Source organism: Tupaia chinensis, unplaced genomic scaffold (assembly GCF_000334495.1).
Source record: "Tupaia chinensis unplaced genomic scaffold, TupChi_1.0 Scaffold000541_1, whole genome shotgun sequence".
Taxonomy (NCBI): Eukaryota; Metazoa; Chordata; class Mammalia; order Scandentia; family Tupaiidae; genus Tupaia; species Tupaia belangeri.
The window spans coordinates 561,081-588,216 of NW_006160054.1; the positions used below are offsets into that span (position 1 = coordinate 561,081).

A 27,136-nucleotide genomic window follows, 5' to 3' on the forward strand; every position below is an offset into this window, starting at 1 on the left:
CTTTTACTTACCAACACAACCCACACCAGTGGGGTTCAGCTGAAAATCGGGTGGGCAGTTACATTCGTAACGACCAGGCGTGTTGACACACAGGCCATTGACACAGTTTATGGGGTCTGCACACTCATCGATATCTAGGAGAAGCATTCAAAATGCTCGAGTTAACAACTTTACTTTCTCTATGCATAATGATGTTCCAAGAAATTTGCTGGATTTTTTTTGCAAGTAAATAGATTAAAGATCATTAGCAAGGACTCAATGATGAAATAAAGATCTTAAATCTTTGTACATAATTAATATGAGCTTCATAGATCAAGCACATGGCATTTATGAACATGCCACTTAATATTTTTAATAGATACATAGTAATTAGATGTTGTAAATCAGAGGAAAAAGTTTATGTCACTATTTGTTTAACTAATATCATATATGTCTACAAATGATGTATGCACAGACATATAAATAAAGAGGTATTTTACTAGCGTCATGTTAGATATCTAATCTTAAGTTGTTTATGTAATAGAATATTGGGTCAGTCAGGTGGTGTGATGGTTAAGGTGGCTAGATCCTGTGTGATCATCTGTGTGGTTCGAGACCTCTGCCTGTCAGCTTGAAAAAATGCTAGGTGTGTGTGAATGCGTGCCCCAAATCTAGAGAAGGGAGGAAAAGGGATTGTAGCCTGAGAGGGGGCTTTCTCATTTTCTCTCTCTCTGGCAAGCACATACGTCCACATGCGTCCATATGCTTGAGTAGGCAGGTAAGCAAGCAATGTATATCAGATCCTCGATTAAATGTAAATGCATCAGAATTTTCTTTTGCAGAAAAATGCACAGATTAAAAAAGCAGAAATGTCAAAGAGTATTTATTTGAATGAATCAGAACCCACTTTAGCCCTTCACTGGTCATACCTGTACAGTTCCCTCCTGTTCTGTCCAGTTCATAACCATCATCACAGATGCAATGAAACATCCCAGGCAAGTTATTACATGTTCCAAAGACACAAATATTTTGGAAGGAGCATTCATCAATATCTGGAGAGTAAAAAAAAATAGTAACCTCTTATTTCTAAAAACACTTTAAAAATTGTGATTTAATGTATAACAGTAGAAAGTTTTTTCTGACTCTTTGGATTTTTATACAGTTAAAAAAATCCTTTTTCTTTGGCTAGGCAGGCAAGCAAGCACTGTTCAACTATAGAACTCAGATAGAAAAGAAACGTTTTCTTGATAAAAACGAGTGTCTAGTATTTTAAATGCTTTGGATTATAATATATTTAAATAAGAAAAAGTTGATTTAAGGCATTAAAATACAAAAATTAAAACATGTCAAAAGAATGGAATTATAAAAATTAAAAATAAAAATAAATTCAGAAGCCATCCAGTGGCACAGTGGTACTGCAATGCTCTGACATGCTGAATGCACATGAGTCTTGGGTTCACATCTCAAGGTCTCCCTCTATACATGGGGCACACGTGTACATGCCCATGACCTGGGCTGGCTGAAGCTGAGGGTGAACTGGGGTATGAATATTCTGTTGGGGGTAACTGTCTCTTTACCTCTCACTTTCATGGAAGAAATAAATGAAATGAACTTTAAAAATTAACAGATTTTAATAAATTTGTCTGAACAGTGGGTATTTCATAATTGCTAAATTTAAACAAATAAAAAATATTAAAAAGTCATTAAAATATCTTGGGGCCAGCAGGTGGCATGGTGGTTAAGGTGCTGGGCAGTCCCACAGAGCCAACTATGGTTTGAGTCCTAGACCTGGTGGCTTGCTTTCTCACTTTCCCTCTCTCTCTGTATGTTTCTCTCTCTGGTTAAATTAAAGTAAGTGAAAGAATAAATAAAATAAAATAAATATTTCTTTAAAAAGAGTCATTAAAATAACTTTAAAATTTTTACTTTTTTATTCTGTAATCTGATCTGTTTCATAAAGTCAGTTGTAAACAGGAAAATAATTTTTTCTTAATACCAAAGATGGTCCGTTGCCCCATATTCTTACAAATTTCATTAAAGTATCTCTATTGTAAACTGAAGTCAGAAATTCTGTTTATGAAATTCTTCCATTAGGCTTCAACTCAAGGTCAATAAATGTGAAATTACCACTCCTTGCTCATGAAAATGAAGGCATATATGTGTATGTACAGCTGTGGAAATAATCTATATTTCTACTCATAAAAAAGGATGGACATTTTTGTACATAAATTACCTAATATTCTGAGAATGCAGACCAGGCATGTAATTTTTAGGCAAGACTAGGCAAGTCATTCTAAATTGCTGTCTTGAGACAGTTATATCTTAAGTCTAGAGGGTCTTTTGGTCCTTTGTGATAGTTAAGGTTCTACTGTCTTAGATATAAGTATGGTTAAAATCATGTTTCAAAGTTTGACTGATGTGCAAAGGTACTTTTTCTTGTATTGAGGATCATAAATCTATTCTATTTATGTAAATAAATTAAATTTTAATTGAACTCTGTTAATCTGTAAGTGAAAACAGAATTGCATTTTTAGCCCTCTGAGTATGCATTGTGCTTTTAAATAAATTTTACTAGAAGTACCTTCCATTTAAATAATGTAATAGTTGTAAAAGATATGCTATTTTAAAAGAATTATCTTGCTTTTTATAAAATTACCATGCAATAAAAGTTCAAACCATACAGAAAGTATTGCTAGCAGAAAAGAGAAAAATAGAAAACATTACAGAAGAGTAAAAATCAAAGGCACTTGAAAATGTTCACTGATGAGCATCATTTCAGATATTTCCACTTATGTATTTACAGACACTGAAGTTGAAACAATTTCTATGCATTAGATCAATTTTCAACTATCACAACAGTTTCAAAAACACTTTCCTTATGTTAAGAAAAGATAAACGGACCAAAAGGTGACAGAGTGGTTAGACTCTGGACTCTCACATGGCCAATTGTAGTTTGAGTCCTGGACCTGGTGGCTTGAGACTCACACTGGGCACATGTGCGTGTGTGCCTAGAATCTCAGGAGAAGGAGAGAGGAGAGGGATTGTGGAGTAGCCATCCCCTCAGGCGGTGATTTCTCACTTTCTCACTCATTGTCTCTCTCCAGTGAGTGTACTTACACTATGGAAAAAACCTCAAAAAAGAAAAAAAAAAAAGAAAGAAAGACAATAACAACACTAAATATTTATCATCTTTTGGTTTTATGCTAAAGTTTAAACATAGTTTTTAGACAATATTAATTGATTCCATGCAATAAATAATAAGAACCTCAGCACCCGTATACCCTTCCAACTAATTTTTGTTATATTATTTTCACTTTTTCAATGTTTATGGCAGTTTATCAAAATATCCAGTGTTCAGTACTAATTCTTTACTTAAAGAGATTAATAATGTCTTACTACAACTTCTCCATTTATTTCTTAATTTGCTGTGTTACATTGCTGCTTAGTTTGTGTGTGTGTGTGTGTGTGTGTGTGTGTGTGTCTTCCCAGAAGAGAGCGACATCTGTGAAAACATGTATTTTCTTCCTGAATTACTTCATTAATGAGAATATGCCCATTGTCTTTATAATTTACTAACTGCTGAGGTATAACTATTCTTCAGTCACATGTTTACTCAGAATTTTGTGGGCATTGTTTTCTTTTTTACCTATTTATATTCATTTATTTATTTTAAATTCAATCACTGTGTGTCATTATGGCATACCAAATGAACTTTCCCACCCTGAATCCACTGCATATTGGTTCAAAGACACTACCATACGTATTATCATCACCAAATAATTGTCCATTTTTGTGTCCCTTAAATGTTTTGCTACTTTCTTTTTCCTCTTGATTCCCTCCCTCTCAAAAGAAATGACCAACTCAATTGAAAGATGGCCAAGTGAGCTGAAGAGACAACTGTGTAAGGAAGACACAGGAACAGCCAGCAAGCATGTGAAAAGATGCTCAACATCCCTCATCATACAGGAGATGCAAATCTAATGCCTTTTTCTTTCTCTGTGACTAAAATCGACAAATGTAAAACGTCTTTGTCATATAATTTGGTTTCTTCTGTACATTCAGTTCTTTCTCTCTTTTTCAGGAAAATGTTTGGTTGTTTAATCTTTTTTTGGACTCGACTTTTTGGGATCTCCACTTCAGAGACACCAATTGCACCGATGCTCATGGTGTTTGTTTTCTAACCGTGGTCATTTCTCGTGTACCCTCTTTCGTGTTCACCGTGATGATGCCAAGTCCTTTTTCTATGCCAGCGCCATCATTATCTTGTCTGTTTTTGCTTTTTATTTAATGGTCCTCAATTTTGCTGTACTGGTCCTCATTTCTTTTTTCTGTTGACTCAGCAATTGCCCAGTTAATCTTGACTGTGTTTTAAAATGAGAACTTGTTTCATTATTAAATGTTAAGGAAACCATTCAGGTAGTTTTCTTTTATGCTGGGCTCGCTCTTCATTCTCCTTTCTGGTAGGTCCTTTGTGTCTGGTTGGTTGTTTCCGTAAGATGCCTCTCGGGTTGTTATATTTTATGTTCAGCACGTTTATACTCTGCTCTCTCAAGAGCTTCTGTTTACTTTGAGACAGCACAGACAGAGGCTCTCAACATCTTTCCTTCTTCATCAGAGCTTTATTTGGAAGACAGCTTGGGGTCTTGGCTTCACTAAAGGTTATATTCAGTAGCCCCAGGTTCGTCGTTGGGGGAAGAGGAGAAGGAGGATGGGAGGAGCCGCACTGGGGCTCCATGAGCTCTCTGTGGGTGAGCCCAGCCTGCTCTCTCTTCAGATGCTGTGCAGAGGTTCACTCCATCTAATGGACTCTTCCTTTTTCCCTGTGGTTCCTCTAGGTTTTATATTCTTCCATACTGGTAGACAATACTGGAAAGTGGCCAACTCCAGTAATTTTTTCTGTTTTTTTTTTTTTTTTTGGCCTCTACAGAAATACTGAAAATTTGTAGTGAGAAGTAGATGCTGAGCAGAAAATGTGGGTCGGAAGGTCAACACAGAGGGGCATATGTGTGTAAGATGGAGAATAACAAGGAATTGACATCAGTAAATTGGAGAGAAACTCTCCAGATGAGCTAGATCTTACAGGAAGAGAGAAGATACAAACAAGGAGAAATGGGGAGTCACGAATTGCATTTGGGGACCTCAAAAGCTGATGTTGTGTTCAGCCAAATGGAGTCAAGGGTCTGGCTCTCCGTGTGTGTCTGCTCCACAGGGGTCCTATGAAATGGGGATTTTTCTCTGCACTAATGATACACAAAAAACACATATAATACAGTAACTGGTACCTATTTGGAACTACCTTGGAGAAGTCTTGGGAGAAGTTTTGGAAGGGTCTGTGCTACAGATAAAGGAATCAAATTGCAAAGGGGAAATTCTGTCAAAAAAGTATTGATGTCGGTGAAAGTGTCTGGCTACTGCAGACTGCTCCCTTCCCTGCTAAGTCTGGTCAAGCTGATGCAGATAATAAATCAGGCCATTCCACTTACACATTGACTTACATTTTCTCCTAAATGGCTTCGATGCTGAGAAGAAACCAAGACTGTGAAAAAGAAAAAAAAAATGAAGTATCTTTACAGGTGCCTTATATAAAATGGGTCGATTGTGCCCAAGCTAACGGTCCATCGTAGAAGCACAAATACTTCCAGTTTCTAATACCATCTCCCCCGGGACCTTCTCTTCATTCTGTTGTTCTGACTCTCTCCCAACTGGTAGGTAGTAATGGAACATTCCGTGATGTTTGAGGCGACTTTTCTTTCTTTGGTGCTACTTCTGCTGGTGGGGCAGAGTGGGGTTCTATTCTCAGTCATCCCAAATCGCATGGTCTGTTTTGTTGAGCCGATGTCGATGAATCGTGTATGTGTGTATATTTAGTGTGCGTGTGCAGGTACTTACCACTCCTTTTCATTTGATTAGACACTTGTGGAGGAGGAAAGAAGGGCGTCTGTTTTCATTTTATCATCTTCACCCAGCAGTTAGCCCCAGTTACTTTTTTTTCATAAGATTATCTGTAAATCCCAAATTTTCTGAAGCCCCCTGGCATATGAATTATTTTCAAACTCCTTCCCTACTTCATTAATCTTTTTATGTATTTCCTATGGTGGCTCCAACTATATGTAATCCGAGTTGAAACTCGAATGTAAAAGAAAATCCAAATGATTTTTCATGGAAAGATAGCATCTTAGGCACAAAGTTCCATTTCTAGGAAAGAGAGGTGATGACATAAGTTCAAAGAAAAATGACTATTTAGCAAACGTGAAATCCTTGATGAATCTTTCAAGAGGACGTTCAACCCCAGACATACAGAGAACAGACTCACACGCGGAGACAAATGCCAAAAACGAGCTCCTTAGATTTTGATAATCACAATAGATAGAGGTGACGGGGGTAGGGAACAGATCATATTTTGAAAGCTGAATAGTTTTTCCACATGTCATTCATTTAGTGATTACGAAAAAAAAAAAAAAGAAAAAGAAAAAGAAAAAGAGAGAAAGAAATGGTTAAAAAGAAAAAATGGCAAGAGCCAAACTTCCAACTATTGGCTTGTGGCCAGGAAAACTTCATAAGAGATGAAAGCCGCCTTCATCATTATTCATTCGGCAAAATAATCCATGCTTAAACGAATGACTTTTATATGTGCAGCATGTGCTATGTATTCTGCTTCCAGGTGGAGCCTGTTCCAGCCCTTTTTGTGGTTTCATTTGCTGTAGTGGATCCAGCTTGAAAATGAGCCGGAATCCTGGTGACCCACCTTGGCAGGACCTGCTGTCTGAGGCTGGAGTAAAGCCCATCTCACACTCGCAGCGATATGCACCCGGGACGTTGAGGCACTGCCCGTTCTCACAGAGATTTATGTTTTCTGCGCACTCGTCGACATCTGTGGAAGAAATAAATGACATCTCCATTAAGTTCCAAATTCCATGACACATTCTTTCCCTGCCCTATAACTCAATCAATTTTACTGGCTTGACTTCACGCTCATTAACATGAAACGCCCATCCATCACACTCACCTAAATAAGCATACACAACCTGATGGCAGAGCGATGAAGCCGACGCCCTCACCTTCAGCTGGGATATGATTAATAGGAGAAATGCAGATGTAGCACACATTGGCCCTAGCTCTTGTTAACGCCAATTGGATATATCAGTATTACATCGACATCATCCAGATATGGCCGGAAATGCCGGCATTCATTTTTAATCGGTGTTCATTCATTTGGAAACATTACAGTATTAGAATAAACAGCTCGTCCATTCACTGGTCCAAGTATTTTAACAAATTAGCTACACTATGGGAATGGGAAAAGTTTCTCTCAAGTCATTGACATCTTAGGAAAATACGGCGATCTTAATTACGCCAACAGGCATTACTCATACACTTCAGGGGTCATTTATTTAATTCTGTCAAGCAAAAAACTGGGGGAGGGCAGAAACTCATGTTTACTGAAGGCCTAATGTTTGCCAGGTCGTGTGCCAGTTGCCTGACACCCATTTTTTTCATCAACTTCACCAGTCCTGTGAGGTTTAGAAGAGAAAGAACCTGAGGCTGAGGGCAGCCAGGGGGGCTGCAAGAGCCTCAGTGACCTAATTATCATTGTATAGGCTGAGCCCAGATCATAAAACCATGCCATGTTCCTTGAGATTATGGCGCAGAGAAATGCTAGGAAACATACAGTAACCAAGGCTTAAAAGTAATAAAGCTTTTAAATGGAATAAACATGTTTTCTCGAAGAGGCACTTAAAAAGGATGAGTCTGCATTTTTGATGTCAATAACTAGAAAAAATGTCAAGATTTTTTGTTTGTTTGTTTTCTATAGGGCACGTGCGCTTGCTGGAAAGAGACAGAGTGGTGGAAAAGTGAGAATCACGCCCTCCCAGGGGTATGGCCAGGTCATAAACCCTTCTCCTCCGTTCTCCTCTTGGAAGAATGCACACATGCCTGGTGTGTTTTTCAAGCCACTGGGTCTGGAACTCGAACTGCATAGTTGGCCATGTGGGATTCTGCTGCCATACCCTCCATGCCACTTGCTGGCCCTCAAGTCTATTTTTTAATTATGGGTGTAAAGTGCATACTGAAAGCCAACCGACAGACACCTATGTTACGCATGGAAAAGTATCCAGCTTGATGTCCAGATGACACAGGCAAGGTTTAAATATATGATTTGATCCAACCTAGTTCTAACAATGCTATGAATAAGTAAGAGAAAATGACAGTCAATAGTAAATGAGAAGGGAGGTGGGTGGCATGGTGGTTAAAGGCACTGGGCTCCCACACGGCTGACCACGGTTTGAGTCCTGGACCTGGAGGCTTGCTTTTTAACTCTCTCTCTCTTTGATAAAACTAGAAAATAGTAGTAATAATAATAATAAATAAATAAAAGTTAAATAAAATAATTATTTAAAAAAGTAGTAAATGAGAGTAAAATATCGCTATTTTACAACTCCCACCAATATTTCAGAAACCCATTCAGGTTCTTGTGTTTAATGTCGGAGATAGATACATATTCACCTGTAAGTCCAGTGTAAACATAGAGGTAGTTATTTTAGCCTCCTTTAGTTAGAGTTCTCTTTGCGTGAAGTGTTTAGTGTTCCATGACAACCACGTCAGAGCACAACTCGGGATACCACCTACCTGAGCAGGTAAAGCCGTCTCCAGTGAAACCTTCGGAGCAGGCACAGCGGTATGAGCCTGGGGTATTTACACACTGGGCGTTTATGCTGCACTGGTGGGTGCCGTTGGAACATTCGTCTAGATCTGCACACCAAGAGAACAGATCCAATAAGTTTGGAAGAAAAAAATGGAATAGTTAAATACTTTTTTCAGAGGTTTATATATTTTATTTATTTTTTAATTATTTATTTATTTTTTACATTCACTGTGTATCATACAACATACCAAACAAATTTTCCCACCCTGAAAACACTGGAGATTGGTTCAGTCAAAGATATTACCATACATATTATCATCAACAGATCATTTTCCACTTTCGTGTCCGTTAAATAGTTGGCTTCTTTCTTTTCTCTCTTGATTCCCTCCCTGTCACTGGAATATTTAAACACTTAGAAAAGTTTTACATTTGTCTTAATTTGAATAAAAACTCATTAAGTGGAATGTGTCTTAATTTGTAAATTCACAGCTCTAAGATCTCAGAGCCAGAATCCAAAATATCCAGGCCACCAGTGTGGACTACAGTGAATCATTCTGGCATTTTGAAAGATACCAAATTAACTAGGATTTTTTTTTCAGGGAAGAGGTAAACAAGTTTATTTGTAAATTTAGTCAACATACATAATTGACCTAAAAACTCCAATAGAAGGATACATTTTTCAAATCACTTGGAAGGCCATTTCTAACTAGGATTTTAATGGTTAAAAGAAAACCAGTGTTAGATTTCATTGTGATTTCTCTGAGAACAGATTTTATTGCCATTTATTTCCCTTATCACTAAAAAGTGGTCAATTTTGAAGATACCTACTAAATTTCAGAATAAAAAAAAGTAACAGAGTTTATTTTATAGACAAGAAAACCAAGAAATGACAGCTGACTTCATGGAACCCAGAGTCTAGTAGAAAAGAGAGATGTTTAACACAGAAAAAAATTAAATACTGCTACCGACATCACGAACAAAATTTACAAGATGCGATGAGAGACTAGCAAGGGATCTAATTTGGACGGTAGGAACGAGTAACTCTCCACTGAGCACGTTCTTAGTGAACTTCAGTAGAAGAGTTAGGTTGCCGAACAGAAGCAGGACTGGACATTCCTGGCAGAGAGAACAGCAAATTCAGAGATACCAGCAAGGAAGCTAGATTTTTGTCCTAAATTCACTGGGTTGCAAAGATGATTGCAAAGAGACTAGATTCAGGGTTTAAAAGGTTCCTTCTGGTGCAATGTGAAGAATGGATTGCAAGGGGAGCAGAGAGGGACTCAGCAAACACAGGAAGGGGGTTCCATCAGCATCCGGCAGAGAGAGAGAGAGGAGAGAGAGAGAGAGAGAGAGAGAGAGAGAGAGAGAATAGTAGCGACTAGAAGGAAATGGATGTGGGAAGGACAGCAGAGATGGGGTGACTTCTGGAGCACAGGCGTCTGGACACTGCTAAATCTCTTACACTGGAGGTGGCAGATGTGACTGTCCTGTGGCAGTTAGCCAGAGTGCCAGAGAGGCCCCCCAAAGAGAAAACACGTAGACACATGGTACTAGGAAAATGGGAATGAGGATAAGGATGAAAAGTTGTGAGGTTAACAATAAAGAGGTGTCTGGACAAGAAACAGGTAGCTGGGGAATGTAATGGCGTGATCGCCGGACGAGACGCACAAAGTTATCTGGAAACTGTGATCATCTACATTCTATAGTCAGCTCAGAAACATCTGACAAGTATAACATACGCGACTGGATAGGAAAGTATACTCAAGTTATTTTATCGGTAAGAGATCTTACGGCTATTCTTTAATCTGTACTGTGGGCCTATGAGCTTTTAACAAGTAATCACGCAGAGGTCATTCCAACGTGCTTTCTTTTCTATTTTAAATTGACCTGGATAATTTTTACCAGTTGGAAACATGCTTTATTGTGAGAGCATGTAAAACATTGAGCATATTAAACGGCACTGTGAATGACACCAGGGGATAATCCAGTCCCCCGCCTCACCACCATAAAAGACTTATTCTTAGACTCTGGCTCAAGAACTATACAAGCTGGAGAAACTGCCTTCCCATCCTCTTGTTTTCACATCAGACCTTTTGGAATCCAACAAAACTTTGAGATTTGTCTGTAAGAAGAATTCTATTTTTTTCTAATACAGAGCTGGTATTGACCACTTAGTACAGATTTAGGCTATCTGAAAACACCTTTATATTTTCTCCATGTGCTTCATTGGGTTTAAAATCTCACTGATTACTCTTTGAAAAGATTGGATGGAAAACATATTAGTCATTTTTCATCATACAGCTGTTCGGATCACTGGCTGCACATCAAATAATCTTTACTGAACACCACATTAAAAAGCAGAGCCAAGCATACTGTTGTAATTTGATCATTTATAGTAAGGCTATAGGAAACTCTTGTAACTAAGGATGGTCTCTGATTTGCAAGACAGTATACAAAGTGACCTGTATGTATGTTCCTGTTCAAGGATGTAAATGACAAAGAAGAGGCTTTGTGAATTCTGTAGCAAAAGATATTTATATCTGCAAACTCACCAATACATTTAATGCCATTTCCAACCCAGCCTTCTCTGCAGCTACATTTGAAGCTTCCTGGGATGTTGAGACAAGAGGCATGCATGTCGCAGTTGTGGGCACCAATTTCACACTCGTCCACGTCTGAGAAACCATGGTTGATGTGAAAAAAACAAAAGACAAGAACATTTTAGTATAGGTAAGCATTTTTTATAACGTCAAGTAAACCTGGGGCCCTACAAAGAAAACATTCACATCACTTTTATTTTTAATTTTTATAGACTTTAGCAAGATTGGGAAGTTCATGATCTAAATCAAACAAGTCCTCCCCTAGAACAAATGTGAAACCCACTTTCAGGTAGGAGGGAGACACAGCAGCTTTTAGGTGTGTGTCCTTCTCTACTGACCTGAGGGCTGACTCCTTACCCTCATCCAGCCAAAATTCTGTAATACGAAGAAGACTTTGGATTATAGCTGTCAACAGAAATCTTATTGTCAAAAAGAGAGTGCACCATTCTTTCCTATTAATATTTATGACATATTTTTCATTAAGATAAGAACAAGCCTGACTTCTCAAGAGATTAATGGCCCAGTCTCTTTTTAAAATAATATGATCATTTGTCATTTTGAAAATCAACATGATTCTGGATACAATTTTTTTTTTTTGAGAGATTTTCACTGTAGGGCGCGTGCGCTTGCCAGACAGACAGAGAGAGACATAGAGACAGAAAGCGAGAAATCACCCCCCAGGGGGGATGGTCATGCCGCAATCCCTTCTCCTCCATTCTCCTCTTGGGATCTTGGGCACGCACGCACACGCGCCCGGCGTGAGTTTTTAAGCCACCGGGTCCGGGACACGAACCGCGGTTGACTACGTGGGAGTCCAGCAACATAGCCATTACGCTAACTGCTGGTTCCCTGGATACAATTTTTGAAAACTGTCATTTAAGTGTGTGTTTTTGTTTCTTCTGTTTAATTAAGAATATAGAAAAATATTCACTGGAAATGTTACCTGGAAAGCAATCAGATACTCTTACCAGTGTTTGTGTGCGTGTGTGTGTGTGTGTGTGTGTGTGTGTATATATATATATATAATTATATACACAAATGTATGTGCGTACACCAAAACATATGAAGTATGTATGTATGTATGTATGTATGTATGTATAACGATGTGGCTTTGGTTCTCCAAAGCTTTCTAGACCATAAAGCATTGTTTCTTGCATCTAGCTCAATGATAACCTAGTGTAGATGCTGAAATCACACATACAAGCACACACACACACACGCACGAATGACTTCACATCAACCCTGATGGTGGTGAACATGCAGACTATACCTCCATCCATGACTTGCCCTTTCTTGGATAAGTCAGCTTAGAAGCAGGTTTGCAGCCTAAGCCAAATCACTTGTCCAGAGCAAAATGCCTTAAATTGAGCACAAAGAACACCTGGTCCCTAACCTTAATCATGGCACTTCTGTGTCCCACTTGTACACAAAAAGCTAAAACTATTTTGTAGGAAAAATGACCAAGAAATAAGCTAGAGGGAGTGAGCAAAGGAAGAAAGTGAAGAGGGATAGAAAGGAAAGCCAATTTCTTAAAAGAGAGATTTTTGCTACAGGGCACATGCACTCGCCAGAGAGACAGAGAGACAGAAAGCAAGAAATGACCCTTCCCAGGTGGCTACACCTCAGTCCCTTCTCCTCCATTCTCTTCCTGGGATTTTGGACACACACGCATATATGCCCAATGTGAATTTCAAGCTGCCAGGTCCAGGCATTGAACTACACCAGCCATGTGGAAGTCTAGCGCCTTAGCCACCACATCACTTGCTGGTCCACGAAAGGCAATTTGGACAGGAAGAAGCCAAAAGCAAATAGAGAGAGGAAAGAAAGAAAATATGGGGATCGGGGAGAAGGTCCAGGGTCTGTAGAGAACTTGAGATGAATTGAAAGCAGCTTAGAGGAACTGCAGAAACACACAGACACTGGATGGCTTAGTCTTCCGGTCTGCTTCTTCACGTGGACCTTTCCTGTGAGTAACAGGTGTCGTAGGAGAGCGGATCCTGCTGCACGGGCACCAGGAGCTCTCTGGAACCGGGGGAACCTGACTCCACTCCCACATGCACACTCTGTGTCAGGACCCACAGCCAGCTCAGCGCTGGGAGGCTCCCAGAGTAGGTGCCACCACAGGAATGAGCCAAATGCAGCACAGCAGAGGGGGCAGCCACTCGGCACAACACAACAGAGTCACAGCCTGGTTTGGTGACTGGTCTAAGAGATGCCAGGGAGCAGTGATGTTGAAGGCTGGTCTGTGAAGTCTGAGAAGCTGAAATACAGGCGGCCCATGGATGAAGCCTACCTGTGCACCCTGTGGTCCCCTTCTTCACCGAATAGCCCAGTTGACAGTGGCAGATGAAAGATCCCTTGGTGTTCTCACATTCCCCGAACATGCAGATGTTGGCATTTAAGTCACACTCATTCACATCTGGAAAGTGTGCAGTATCTTGGTTAGTATTTGTTCACCAGTGTGATTCTAAAGCTATCTTTCAGCTGAATAGCATAACACTGAAACACACAGATAAACATTAAAATATAATCCATATGTAAGACATGGTGTTGCAGATACACATACTCGCAGTTTTTTTCTAGATGGTTCTTTCTTTTCAGGGATCACAGTTCTGGTAAAACAGTTTGAATTTGGAAAATCTTGAAAAACCACCAAAAAAGCCTTGCTGCCTTTCTGTGTATAAACGCTTAACCTCTTCTTATGATACCTACCAATGCACGTCTTCATGTCCATCGAAGCCATGAAGCCGTCATAACACAGACAGCGGTACTCTCCGGGAATGTTGGTACACTGGCCACCATCACAGATATCGGGATTGTTTTCACATTCATCAATATCTGGTGACACAAAATGAACATCACATAGAAAACCAGGATGCCTTTCATCAGCCTCAAGCGTTTTCTTCCATCTAGTTCCACTCAACCATATCTGCGGCGGTATTTGAAAGACAGAATGAACTAGAGGGTCACAGTCCGTGTTTTCCGTTCTATACCTGCACACGATCTCCCGTCGGGCATCAGAGCGTAACCTTCGCTGCAGCTGCACTCGTAGCTGCCTTCGGAATTAGTGCACTGGGTGTCGCAGCCGCCGTTCATGATCATGCACTCATCAATATCTGCGAAGACAGCATGGCCACCATGTGACTTGTCAGGTCTACCTCCTTAAAAATATGTGGCGTTTGGGGCTAGGAGGTGGGGTGATGGTTAAGGCGCTGGACTCCCACGTGACCAACCATAGTTTGAGTCTCAGACCCAGTGGCTTGAAAATCACATGCACGCATGTGCGTGCATGCCCAAAATCCAAGAGGAGATCAGAGAAGAGACTGTGGTGTGACTATCTCCCCTGGGGGATAGTTTCTCACTTTTCCTCTCTCTTTGTTGAGTGCGCATGCCCTATGGCAAAATATCTATATCTGTATCTCTCTCTATATATATATAATATATGTATATATATCTTCTTTTTAAACAGATCTGGGACCAGCAGATGACATAATGGTTACATTGCTGGACTTCCACATGGGCGGCCAGGGTTTGAATTCCAGATCCAGTGACTTGAAACTCATGCCGGGCATGTGTGCATGCATGCCCAAGATCCTGAGAGAATTGAGGAGAAGAGATTATAGTGTGGTCACTCCCCCCAGAGGGGGTGATTTCTTGGTTTCTGTCTCTTTGTTTCCCTTTGTCTGTCTGGTGAGTTCACATGCCCTATAGCAAAAAATCTCTCTCTCTAAAAAAAATCGATTATGCTTAAACAGCTATGGATTTTCCTCCCCACTTCTTGTGCTGGTTTCATATTGTGCGCTGAGCCTAGTTCATTTCACTTCCTTTAGGCAGCATTCCATTTGACAGGTAACTCCAATACCCTGAGATTAAAGAACTCAGAAATTTAGTAAATATGGCGTTTATAACATTTTCTATAATGAGACCAGTGATCCTCTGCAAAACCAACCAACCAGGGAGCCTTGGAGATCTGTATCCATCTGTAGATTCACTGCGGGGACCAACGAGTCTCATAGGCTTCATGATACATCCAGTGCCAAAGCCTTCCTAAATGACTGGGAAAATAAGAGTTTCAGACCTACTTGGACTCCCCCTACCTGTACAGCCCTGGCGATCTGGTGTGGCCTGGTATCCAGGATTGCAAGAGCACTGATAAGTTCCAATCATGTTCACACATTTGCCGTTTCTGCAGAGATTGTCACTCAAGGAGCATTCATTAATATCTATAAAAGATACACAGAATTAATGTTCTATGCAAGAGCCAAGGCACTAAGACTATCAAGAACATGTTTCACTGGAGTAGTGGTCTCCAAAAAGAGGCGTGTCTATATTGCAAGTGGGAAGTAAGATGATCTTTGGGGTGTTCAAAGAAAACACAGGACTGCATTTCTATTATCTGTATCGGCAACAGTGCGATCCAGTAGAACTTCCTACAATGCTGAAACTGTTCCTTATCTATGCCAATATGTGGGCGCACTTGGTGCCAAGCTCTTGAAACATGGATAGTTTGACTAACAATTTTTTTTTTTTGGGGGGGAGAGGGTTTTTGCTATAGGGCGCATGCGCTCGCCAGAGAGACAGAAGCCAGTGACGACCAAGGTTCAGATCCTCAGCCCGGTGGGCCAGAAACACACTAGACACGCGTGTTGTGTCCAAGACCTGGTAGGCTTGGAGGCATGGAGGAAGGGAGCGACTGTGGCATGACCAGACCCTGCGGAGCCTGCTCCTGTCTCGCTCTCACTGGCACCCTCATGGGCATTTTCTCTATTCGCAGTAGTGAATGACGAAACCCTTCAGTTTAAGTCTTTGAGCCCTTACACCAGAGGCAGAGGTGATCCGTCGTCTCCACGGCAGCGTGAATGAGTTTCAGATATTTTTCTGAGAAGTATGTCAGAATTCTGCCCCCTTCATGCCCTCTCTGGGCACTTGTATATGTGCAAGCCTCTTTTTTTGGGGGGGAGAGGGTTTTTGCTATAGGGCGCATGCGCTCGCCAGAGAGACAGAAATTGAGAGATCACCCCCCAGGGAGGATGGCCACACTGCAATCCCTTCTCCTCCGTTCACCTCTCGGGATCTTGGGCACGCACGCCACCGGGTCCAGGACGCGAACTGTGGTCGACTACATGGGAGTCCAGCGACATAGCCATTACACTAATTGCTGGTCCTGACTAACACATTTTCAATTTAATGCAACCGGTCACTACTGTGTTAGACTACAGAGCAGAACTGATACGGTAGCATAGGGCTGAAGTGATGTCTACTTGTATGTAAGTATGTTTTACCCTGGCATACGCTCACCTGGTGTTTATTTGATGGTCAAGTGTTGTCTATGTAACTTGAAGTATTGGGTCGGAAAAGTCATGATGTATTTTTCTATGCAAAAATGCATCATGACATCACGATGACCCATTATCTTTACATAAGATGGCTGGTTCCACAAACTACAGACATGACATTGTGGCCCTCGCTGGTTTATCTATTTCCATTGTGTTGTGTTTATGTGCCTGGACGAGTGGCTCTACAGGTTAGACTACCTGTTAATTAACCAACCCTTAAAGGGCAGGTGCCTTAAAGGGCAGGGACCAGCAGTTGGAGTAATGGCTATGTCACGAGACTCCCATGTAGTCAACCACGGTTCGAGCCCCAGACCCAGTGGCTTAAACTCACACTGGGCACGTGTGCGTGCGTGCCCAAGATCCTGAGAGGAGAATGGAGGAAAAGGGATTGTGGCGTGACCATGCCACTCTGGGGGGTGATTTCTTTCTTTCTTTCTCTCTGTCTCTCTCTGTCTTTCTGGTGAGCACATGTACCATAGAGCAAAAACTTCTCCAAACAACAAACAAACAAACAAACAAAACAAACCCAAGCTGTTTTGTGATATGAACTAATACTAATAATGCAATCACAGGAGAACAGCAAGTGAATGGCAAAGTGATGCATTTCCTCATACAAGCTGCTTGTCAGACACAGTGTAAGGTAAAAACAATGACGATATAATCAATATAGCAAGGGCTCCATTCTGATTGTCAAACCAAGAAGACTACATGGCATGGATTTATGCTTAAGATAACTAAGAGGACCTTTCGTACTGTGCAGAAATACATATTTTATAATAGGAATTGTATCTTTGAGGGGAATCCTTTTTCAGCTATAAGATCCATGAAAATTAAATAACAAAATAAACTTAGTTTAGATTTTTGAATCACTGTACCACAATATGGTCCAACATGACTAAATATTCTGTAATTACTAGTGTGAAGAAACTTCTCTACTAGTCCTAAAGTAAAATGAAAACATTTGACATTTCTAAATTCATCTTTTTAAAACGTCTGTTCAGTCTATGAGGTAAGATTCATTCCATAATTAGGCTAGAAGTCTGTATGATTTATAAGTCAATGCATGTATATTGAGGAGGAGCTCAAGTGATTTTTAACATGTGGGGTGTCATCTACTCTACCTTAAGCTGCTTTATTTGTTTAGTTTCAGAAAAAGAGTTCCAATGAAGCAAATGTTTCCTGACTTTTCCTCATACAAGCTGCTTGTCAGACACAGTGTAAGGTAAAAACAATGACGATATAATCAATATAGCCAGGGCTCCATTCTGATTGTCAAACCAAGAAGACTACATGGCATGGATTTATGCTTAAGATAACTAAGAGGACCTTTCGTACTGTGCAGAAATACATATTTTATAATAGGAATTGTATCTTTGAGGGGAATCCTTTTTCAGCTATAAGATCCATGAAAATTAAATAACAAAATAAACTTAGTTTAGATTTTTGAATCACTGTACCACAATATGGTCCAACATGACTAAATATTCTGTAATTACTAGTGTGAAGAAACTTCTCTACTAGTCCTAAAGTAAAATGAAAACATTTGACATTTCTAAATTCATCTTTTTAAAACGTCTGTTCAGTCTATGAGGTAAGATTCATTCCATAATTAGGCTAGAAGTCTGTATGATTTATAAGTCAATGCATGTATATTGAGGAGGAGCTCAAGTGATTTTTAACATGTGGGGGTGTCATCTACTCTACCTTAAGCTGCTTTATTTGTTTAGTTTCAGAAAAAGAGTTCCAATGAAGCAAATGTTTCCTGACTAAAACAAAGTTTTAAAGCTAGGATACTGGAACAAGGTAAGCCTCGAGGTCATGATAAATTTATGAGACACAATAAGTTGGGAGGCTTCTCATTCGTCCACTGCCATCCTCACTGAGCACAGGGTCAGTGAAGAGAGCAATGTCTCTGTGAGGAGGAGGGGTGAAGGGTGCTCACATGTTCACACACACACACAGTAGATCCTAATGGTACACACGGGTGCAGAGTGGACTTCGCCTGAGTGGGTAGAGGTGTTGGCCAGAGGACGCACAAGGCATAGGTGTGCCCACAGGTGAACAATCAGGAAGCCGTCCTTTGACTGGGGTGGCCTTCCCATTTCCTCCTACCTGGAGGGTAGAACTACCTGGCCTTACGCAAGGTCCCTCACAAACGGACCAGGCTAGTGAGCTCGTAATGAAAAGGCTGCCAATCAGAATAATATCAGCTCATTAGAGAGTGTCCCCAAAGCAACCTTGAAAGACAAAGCCTGAATCCAGACTAGGGGATCTGAATTTCTGACTTTCTGAGCTAGATCTCATATGCCCCCAAACACGTGTGTGTTAGAATTGACATCTGTGCTCAGTAACTTCATGTGCGGAGGGGAGACACTCACCCACACAATCCTCACGTGATGGTGACAGCTCGTGTCCCAGCGGGCAGTCACACTGAAAGCTGCCCTCAGTGTTCACACAGGTGCCACCCCTACAAAGGAGAGGGTTACGTTCACATTCGTCAATGTCTGAAAGGTAAAAACGTGAGATCCATTAAAGAACTCTGAGGAGAAAGTATGCACGCATACAGCCTGGGAGCAAGATTATTATCTGAGGTAGGGAGGACTCAAAGGTAAGAGACACGCCTCACGAGAGACGGTATCATTTTCACTTCAGTTTTTCAACTACCAGTAGAAAAATCGGTAAAACTTCTACTCATAAAGATAGTCCTTGCCTAACATGAGCAGGATCCACAAGAATGAAAAAGAAACAATATCTGCTTTGTATCACTCTAGGCTCAAGGTTTCATATATTGTCAGTTATTCTGGTGTCTGTATCTTTAATCCAAGGGAAAGAAACATCTGAGACCTAAAAGCTACTACATGCTCTCAGGGTAAGGAATTGGAACAACAGGATAAAAGGTTGGGAACACCAAGACAGTTGGCAACAGCACACAAATGCGGGAGGGATGTGGGATCTTGACTGAACACCAGTCTGGGGTTGCCATGCAGTTTGAATGAGTGTCTGCTGAGTAACCAGTCTGTGTGTTTCTAGATTCCATGAATAACAGAATCCAGTCTTGGTATCTCACTGCCATGAAGACACCGAGAGGTGGGGGCTCCCTGAGAGCGATCCTCCTGACATTCCAGTCTCTCCCTTGTCCCCGCAGGCCCTGGCCACATGTGCTGTTCACAGCTCCGAGACAAGCCAAGGTCGAGCCGTGAGATGGCGCTAGCTGGTTTTGGGCCTGGTGAGAAGAGCTCGCCACACTCACCCATGCAGTTCTTCATCATCATGAAGCCGCTTTCGTAGCCTTCAAAGCACTCGCACTCAAAGCTGCCTGGGGTGTTCACACAGATCCCGCTGCCACAGAGGTCAGGGGAAATCCGGCACTCGTCGATGTCTGGTTCCCACGACGTAAAGAAACAGCAAAGAGAAAAGAGATGAGCAGGTCCCGCAGGTCCGTGTGTGTCCGTGTGTGTGGGTGTCTGGCTGTTCGTGGCGGGCGCACACTTGACACAGAAAGGACACCAGAGACTGTCAGGAGTGGGATATGTCGCCAGGAGCTCAGACAGCGGGGACAGGGCCCAGGCACATTCCTTCCCCAACTGCCAAAACTGTCACAGCCAACAGCAGGGGGTATGTTTTTGCCTTAAGAATTCTGAAATTGTGCATTTTTGTGGTCAAGAAATGGTAACAGAAGGATAAATGGACAACTGCAGGATGAATAAGGCTGGTGGTGGATGAGGCAGCGGCGGACGGTGTGAGGACAGGGCTCTGGTCTCCAAGCAGAGCAGGCCCCACCCTCATGGGCAGTCTTGGGGGAAAACGCAGGCCTAACCCACCCAAGAGCAGAGGAGACATACACGCAGGGCTGAGGAGTAACCCCTAATGTGTGTTTTTGTGTCCCATTCTGGTGCGAAGAGCTTGCTGATTATAATTTTTTAAAAACTCTCAAAACGACGTGCTCATCACTTTTTATATATTATAGTAAATAAGAACTTTGAACTGCAGCAGTCATTAGTTTCAAAAATGGAGTGTCTGAAAAATCTTCCATGCCTGCTACGAAGACTGTTTTCAAGAGGTTTTTAAAAACACAAGTCATGTCGGTATAAAACACATGTAAGAACACGACCTATTTTAAGATTCTTTTTTTTTTAATTTAAGAATTTGTCATAGTGGGAGAAATGTTTCTGCTGCGACCGCCTTATTTTGATGAATGTTGAAGATTTTCTAACATCGGATTTAACATGTAACTTGAATGTTCTCTTTGTGGGAGGAGGAAGGTTTTACTTTCTGCTTTCTTCCAGACTTTAGTTTTTTTTTTTTGTTTCCCCAATGATAGACCCTATGAAAAAGAGTATTTTCTTTAAACAAATATCTTAACAGAATTCACTGATCCAGCAAGGGAGCTAATGACATGTATGTTCATTTTCCTGTTTTATCTAGCAGTGTGGTAAGAGCCATGTGAGGGACATGGGATAGTCCTGTGTTGGAGGCAGGGCACTTTCTGGTTGATGTGATGTGGTGGAAGTACCTCACTATTTATAAAAATATGCATATTTTTTGGAGAGGTTTTTGCTATAGGGTATGTGTGCTCGCCAGACAGAGAGCGACAGAGAGACAGGAAGCTAGAAATCACCCCCCAGGGGGATGGCCACACCACAATCCCTTCTCCTCCATTCTCCTCCTGGGATCTAGGGCATGCACGCACACACGGCTGGTGTGAGTTTTAAGCCACTGGGTCCGGGACTCAAACCACGGTCGACTACATGGGAGTCCAGTGACATAGTCATTATGCTAACTGCTGGTCCCTAAAAATATAGATTCTTGAACCAGATGCATGGGTACAAAATTCCAGTTCTGTCATCTACTGAGGCTGAGGTCTTGGGAAATTCATTTAACTTCTCTGTGCGTCAATTTCCATGATTTATTTATTTATTTATTTATTTATTTTGAGAGATTTTTTTACTACAGGGTTTTATAATAGGGTGCGTGCACTCACTGGAAAGACAGAAAGAGAGAAAGTGAGAAATTATCCCCTTCCCCTGGGGGGATGGCCACATGGCAATCCCTTCTCCTCCATTCTCGGGATCTTGGGCATGCACGCACATGGGCCCAGTGTGAGTTTCAAGCTGCTGGGTCTCGGACTTGAACTGTGGTTGACCACGTGGATGTCCAGTATCTTAACCACTATGCCACTTGCTGGCCCAATTTCTACATCTTAAATCAACTCCTAAACTTAAGTGAATCATTATTTGTTAAGTGCTAAGGACAATGCTTGTCTCACAGAAAGTGCTGTATATTGTATATGTTACTATTCTCTACTAAACGTCAACATTTTGGAGGAGGTGGCTTACTGAACTTGTTCTCAACAACTGCATAGGCATCTAAAGATGGGGACTAAACAGAGAGGCACAGACACAGTGCCCAGGTGAAGAAAAGTAATGTATTTCAGGGAACAGAAAGTCACAGAGAGGCGGGACTGCAGAGGCTGCTGGTGAGTGTAGGTGCAGAGGGCCTGGGTGGGATGACCAAGTGCAGCACACATGGAGAAGATTGGCCTTGCATGCTGTGAAGAAAGGGAGCCGTGACATTTTCCACAGAACGCCATGTCCCAACCCCAAACAAAGCAGGGCTCGTGCACACACCTCTCTTACACAGTTAGAGGGGAGTATTCAAGACGTTTAGTGACGAGGCTAATTTCACACCAAAAACTGAAGGTGGAGAGAGTAGAAGAACCCTGAGCTTTTCTTTCCAGGTCCAGGACGACCCGAGTTAATGGAAGTTGTTTAGTGAAGCTACACAATCTAAGCCCTATGGGAGGACAATTCACCTGCAAATGAAGGATTTGACTGTGGATATGGAACAGACTGTAAGGCCTTGGGGAAGTTTGTACGGTAATAGATATTGTGAAGCGTCACCCAGGTCCCCCTCAGGAGGGAAGGGCTTACTCCCCATCCCCACTGCACTGCTGGAGATGCTAGCAGAAGGCCTTTGGCTGTCAGCTCTCCTCAGGGGACTCTTCTGTCTGCTCTGGGCAGCAGTATCCAAAGACTGGTCACAAAGGTGCATAACCACCTGGCCCTTTCCCTACTCAAGACCACTCCGATGGGCCATCTAGTCCCAAGGCTTCCAGTGGAGAGCAGTGAGGACCTCAAAAAGACCTCAGCAAGTCCAAATTCTCCTGCCTCCTTCTGCTTCCTTTCCTCCTCTTCTGAGGTGTCGCCCCAAAGAAAGACCCCTAATTAACTTCCTGTGTACTGATCTTTGCCCGGAGTCTGCTTCTTTAGAACTCAATCTGCATCTGCAATGGCGTGGAAGAAAGTCCACAAGTACTTGAGAGAACCATTTGCATGGAAGAATTGGCAAGGGGCTTTTTCTTTTCTGTCAGGACAGAGAGATGTCGAAATTAAGTTGGGGCCTTTAATCCTGAGTGAATAATCCTATGAATACATACAAGGAAGTGTCACGGGAGGAAGTGTGGGGTGGAGGGAAGGGAGATGAGACTAAGAGGAACTGTCCAGACAGGGCTTAGCACCATGAAAGGAGGAGAGCAAGTGCCGCGGTGAGAAGTGGAATCTGAGCGGCTCCACAGGGCCACCCCCGAGTCATGATGATGCTGAGACCCGGAGAGGCACCCTGCTGAGAGGGCAGGGGACGCTGGCAGCCACGCCAGGGAGGGAAAGGGCAATCAGAGTCTGTGATGGTTAGAGGAGGAACAGCACAGACACAGAAGGAAGGTGAAGACAGGAGTACTGTGGAAACCAGGGGGAAAGAAAGTCTCAGGGATGGATTTGGCCAGCAGAGCAGTGGAGGACAGGATGCACCAGGAAAAAAGTTGTTTTTTTTTTTTTTTTTTAAACTCCATAAGGTGCTTTGCAAGAGCTTGTATGTGGAGCCAAATGAGGAAAACAGAAAATCAAAATCGCCAAACAACTGGCTAAAAGGGATGAGAGGCAAAACTGGGAGAGCTGGATGGCAGCTGGAGGAAAGAGGAAGGTCCTGAAGTCATTGATGGGAGGAGGGAAGGAAGGTCATGAAGACAAGGAGATGCCAGAGAGAGAGAAGGGAGCGCTGCTGAGATGGATCCTGGGGCAGGAGCAGAGGAGGGGGAGAGAGGTCAACCGCAGGTGGAGGAAGAGTATCGCGAGGCCTCAGTCTGGAAAACTGGAGGAGGGAAAAGAAGTGGTATCACCAGAGAGGAGGCTACTGGCAGTCAGACACATGCTTGGTTAAGAAGAAAGGGCCACATGGAGATAGGACAGGTGGGTAGGTCAGGAGAAGAGCAGTAGAGAGAAACTGAGGAGGCGATGGTAGGAGGTGAGTATGGGAGTTGTCGGTAAATGCGGGAATCCTAGGCAGCTCTCGGACTATGCCCGGTAGAGCTCAGCGGCCCAGAGTGTAGAAGACAACGGTGAGGAGATTAATCCTGGGGAATTGGCATGGGAACAGAACAGAAAGACGGGGCAGCAGAACATGGAAGATAGCTTTGAAATACTTCTGGGTAGTCTAGGCTGAATGAGTGCAAGAAAAAGGCTAGAAGCCTACAGGAGCAGCCGACAGGGGAGGGGGGGACAGGGTGCCCCAGGAAAAAAATTGTTTTTTTTTTTTTTTTTTAAACTCCATAAGGTGCTTTGCAAGAGCTTGTATGTGGAGCCAAATGAGGAAAACAGAAAATCAAAATCGCCAAACAACTGGCTAAAAGGGATGAGAGGCAAAACTGGGAGAGCTGGATGGCAGCTGGAGGAAAGAGGAAGGTCCTGAAGTCATTGATGGGAGGAGGGAAGGAAGGTCATGAAGACAAGGAGATGCCAGAGAGAGAGAAGGGAGCGCTGCTGAGATGGATCCTGGGGCAGGAGCAGAGGAGGGGGAGAGAGGTCAACCGCAGGTGGAGGAAGAGTATCGCGAGGCCTCAGTCTGGAAAACTGGAGGAGGGAAAAGAAGTGGTATCACCAGAGAGGAGGCTACTGGCAGTCAGACACATGCTTGGTTAAGAAGAAAGGGCCACATGGAGATAGGACAGGTGGGTAGGTCAGGAGAAGAGCAGTAGAGAGAAACTGAGGAGGCGATGGTAGGAGGTGAGTATGGGAGTTGTCGGTAAATGCGGGAATCCTAGGCAGCTCTCGGACTATGCCCGGTAGAGCTCAGCGGCCCAGAGTGTAGAAGACAACGGTGAGGAGATTAATCCTGGGGAATTGGCATGGGAACAGAACAGAAAGACGGGGCAGCAGAACATGGAAGATAGCTTTGAAATACTTCTGGGTAGTCTAGGCTGAATGAGTGCAAGAAAAAGGCTAGAAGCCTACAGGAGCAGGTGGGAGGGTAGGAGAAAAGGGACCATTTCAGAGAATGTGAACGGAGCTCTGAAAACAAGACCTGGGAGATACAGCTCAAGTGTTGGATAGTATTTGGTATATTTTAATAGAAAAAGTTGGAACTTTGAATCTTTTAAAACTAGAAAGAATAGTTAGAGATATAAAGATGGTAACTGAAGCTTAACTACTAAAAGGACTATTCGCAGAAAGGAAAATAAGTCATACCTCTGTGTCACAAACTGGACAATTTTTTTTTTCAGAGATTTTTTGCTATAGGGTGCATGCGCTTGCCAGAGAGACAGAGAGAGACAGAGAGATAGAAAGTGAGAAATCACCCCCAGGGAGGATGGCCATGCCGTAATTGCTTCTCCTCCAGTCTCCTTTAGGGATTTTGGGCATGCACGCACATGCGCCCAATGAGTTTAAGTCTCCAGGTCTGGGACTCAAACTGTGGTCAACCACGTGGGAGTCCAGCGACATAACCATTAAGCCATCGGTCCATCTGTTGGTCCCCAAACTAGGCAAACTTTAGCAATACACTTACTATTCAAGTGTACAGAATTGTGAATTTAATGACTATATTCTTAAGCACTTGTGTATTTTAAAAATTCTGTTTCTATGCCATTCCTGTGTATAAGGCATGCAGCATTTTTATGCTATCTTGCAGCTGTCTCACAAGTTTATTTGGAGGACTGCTTTAAGTGTAGAGAAAAGGAATAAAAATAAAAACGTCCAGATCTTCAGGGAAAAGATGGACTTTCAAAGCCAGTAGTTTCAAACAGAGCAAAACAAAGAGAGCCAGGTTTACCAACTCGAACTAGGGGCAATCTCACCCGTGCAATTTCTTTCCTCCATATCCAGCGCAAACCCACTGTTGCAACGACACTTGAAGCTTCCAATCGTATTTCTGCACTTCCCATAGGTGCACATGCCAGGGAACGCTTTGCATTCATTGATATCTGAAAGCAGAATAAAGCTGAAATGTAGAGTGGCTGATGTGAAAGGGTAAGTGCCATCACTTTAAGTTAAAAATCTATCGCGATGAAAAAAAAAAATAATGTCCCCAAGTCAAAAGGAGGGCTACCAAATTCTGCAATGATCATACTGACACCACATAGTTTCAATTATGAAAAAGATTGTATATCCTCAATAAAGAGTTCTGATCCTTTCATTTCTGACACTTGTTTTGTAAACCTAAGAAGCGACAGAATTTTTTGCTGAGATGGGGCTGCCAGGTTTACATCTCTTTCTGTTATATGAAGGATAACAGGACTAGTAAGAGCAAAATTAGCCATCTGTCTTCTCCTTTTACTTCCAGGGCATCTCACACTGGTGACTTATAATCCTGGGCCATAAGGCTGATCACAGATCACAGTGGTTTTTATCATTATTATTTTTTTAAGAGAGATTTTTGCTAGAGAGCACGCTTGCTGGAGAGACAGAGACAGAAAGCCAAAAAATCACCCCTCAGGGGCATGGTCATCCTGTAATTCTTTCTCCATCGTTCTCCTCTTGGGATTTTGGGCATGAACACACAAACGCCTGGCATGAGTTTCAAGCCTCCAGGTCTGAGATCAGCCATGTGAGAGTCCAGAGACATAACCGTTACACCATCTGCTGGTCCCTGATCACAGATCACGTTTAACAAAGGAAATACAGTAGGAAGTCAAAGATCTAAAGCAAAACCCATTCTCAGTGAACGTGCAGGCATCCAGTGGGTGCAGGGACCAAGGTGCAGCTGGCAGTTACCTTTGTAGAACGGCCGCCCGGTAAGAACATCCCCACGGTTAGCAAAGCCAGGCCCCCGGGGGCACAGGGTCTCGTACTCCTTGGTGCCAGGTTTGGGGCATTCCTCACACTCGGTGCCCCATGCTGCCCCGACGGCACAGCAGCAGGCGTCCATGCGGAACTTTCCGGGAACAGGGTGAATGCACTCATCCTCATCCCACCTCAGGTAACACTGCTCCACGCGGATATCTGTGCGCGCGAGAAATCACAGGTTCAGAGAAGGTGGGAACATGCTCTGAAGGTGATACACCAGTGAGTGCTGCTCGGCCCTGGAGACACATGGGCATCCCTCACCCCTGTAAACGGACTCAACAGTCCTGAGAGCAAAAGGGCGTGACAGTTCTCCCAAGAAAGCCAAAGACAAGGCCCCTGGTGGTATGGGACTCCAAGGATCACCCCCTTTTTTTTCTTGCTCACTTCAGAAAAAACAAACCAACTGTAGTGATCAATTCTTCTTGTTCTCTGAATTGCCTAAAGTGGCTCTGGAGCAGCCCC

General features: G+C 42.5%; 1 protein-coding gene across 1 annotated transcript in view; it reads right to left on the reverse strand.

The window, feature by feature from the left end:
- Positions 1 to 27,136, reverse strand: part of FBN2 (fibrillin 2) — a 279,939-nt gene that overhangs the window by 60,032 nt on the left and 192,771 nt on the right. The window contains 13 exon segments of the mRNA XM_027775292.1: positions 12 to 134; positions 909 to 1,031; positions 6,725 to 6,850; positions 8,608 to 8,730; positions 11,176 to 11,298; positions 13,517 to 13,642; positions 13,936 to 14,061; positions 14,217 to 14,339; positions 15,321 to 15,446; positions 18,938 to 19,063; positions 19,810 to 19,938; positions 25,687 to 25,812; positions 26,603 to 26,830. Of these exon segments, the coding sequence (XP_027631093.1) occupies positions 12 to 134; positions 909 to 1,031; positions 6,725 to 6,850; positions 8,608 to 8,730; positions 11,176 to 11,298; positions 13,517 to 13,642; positions 13,936 to 14,061; positions 14,217 to 14,339; positions 15,321 to 15,446; positions 18,938 to 19,063; positions 19,810 to 19,938; positions 25,687 to 25,812; positions 26,603 to 26,830 (1,728 nt within the window).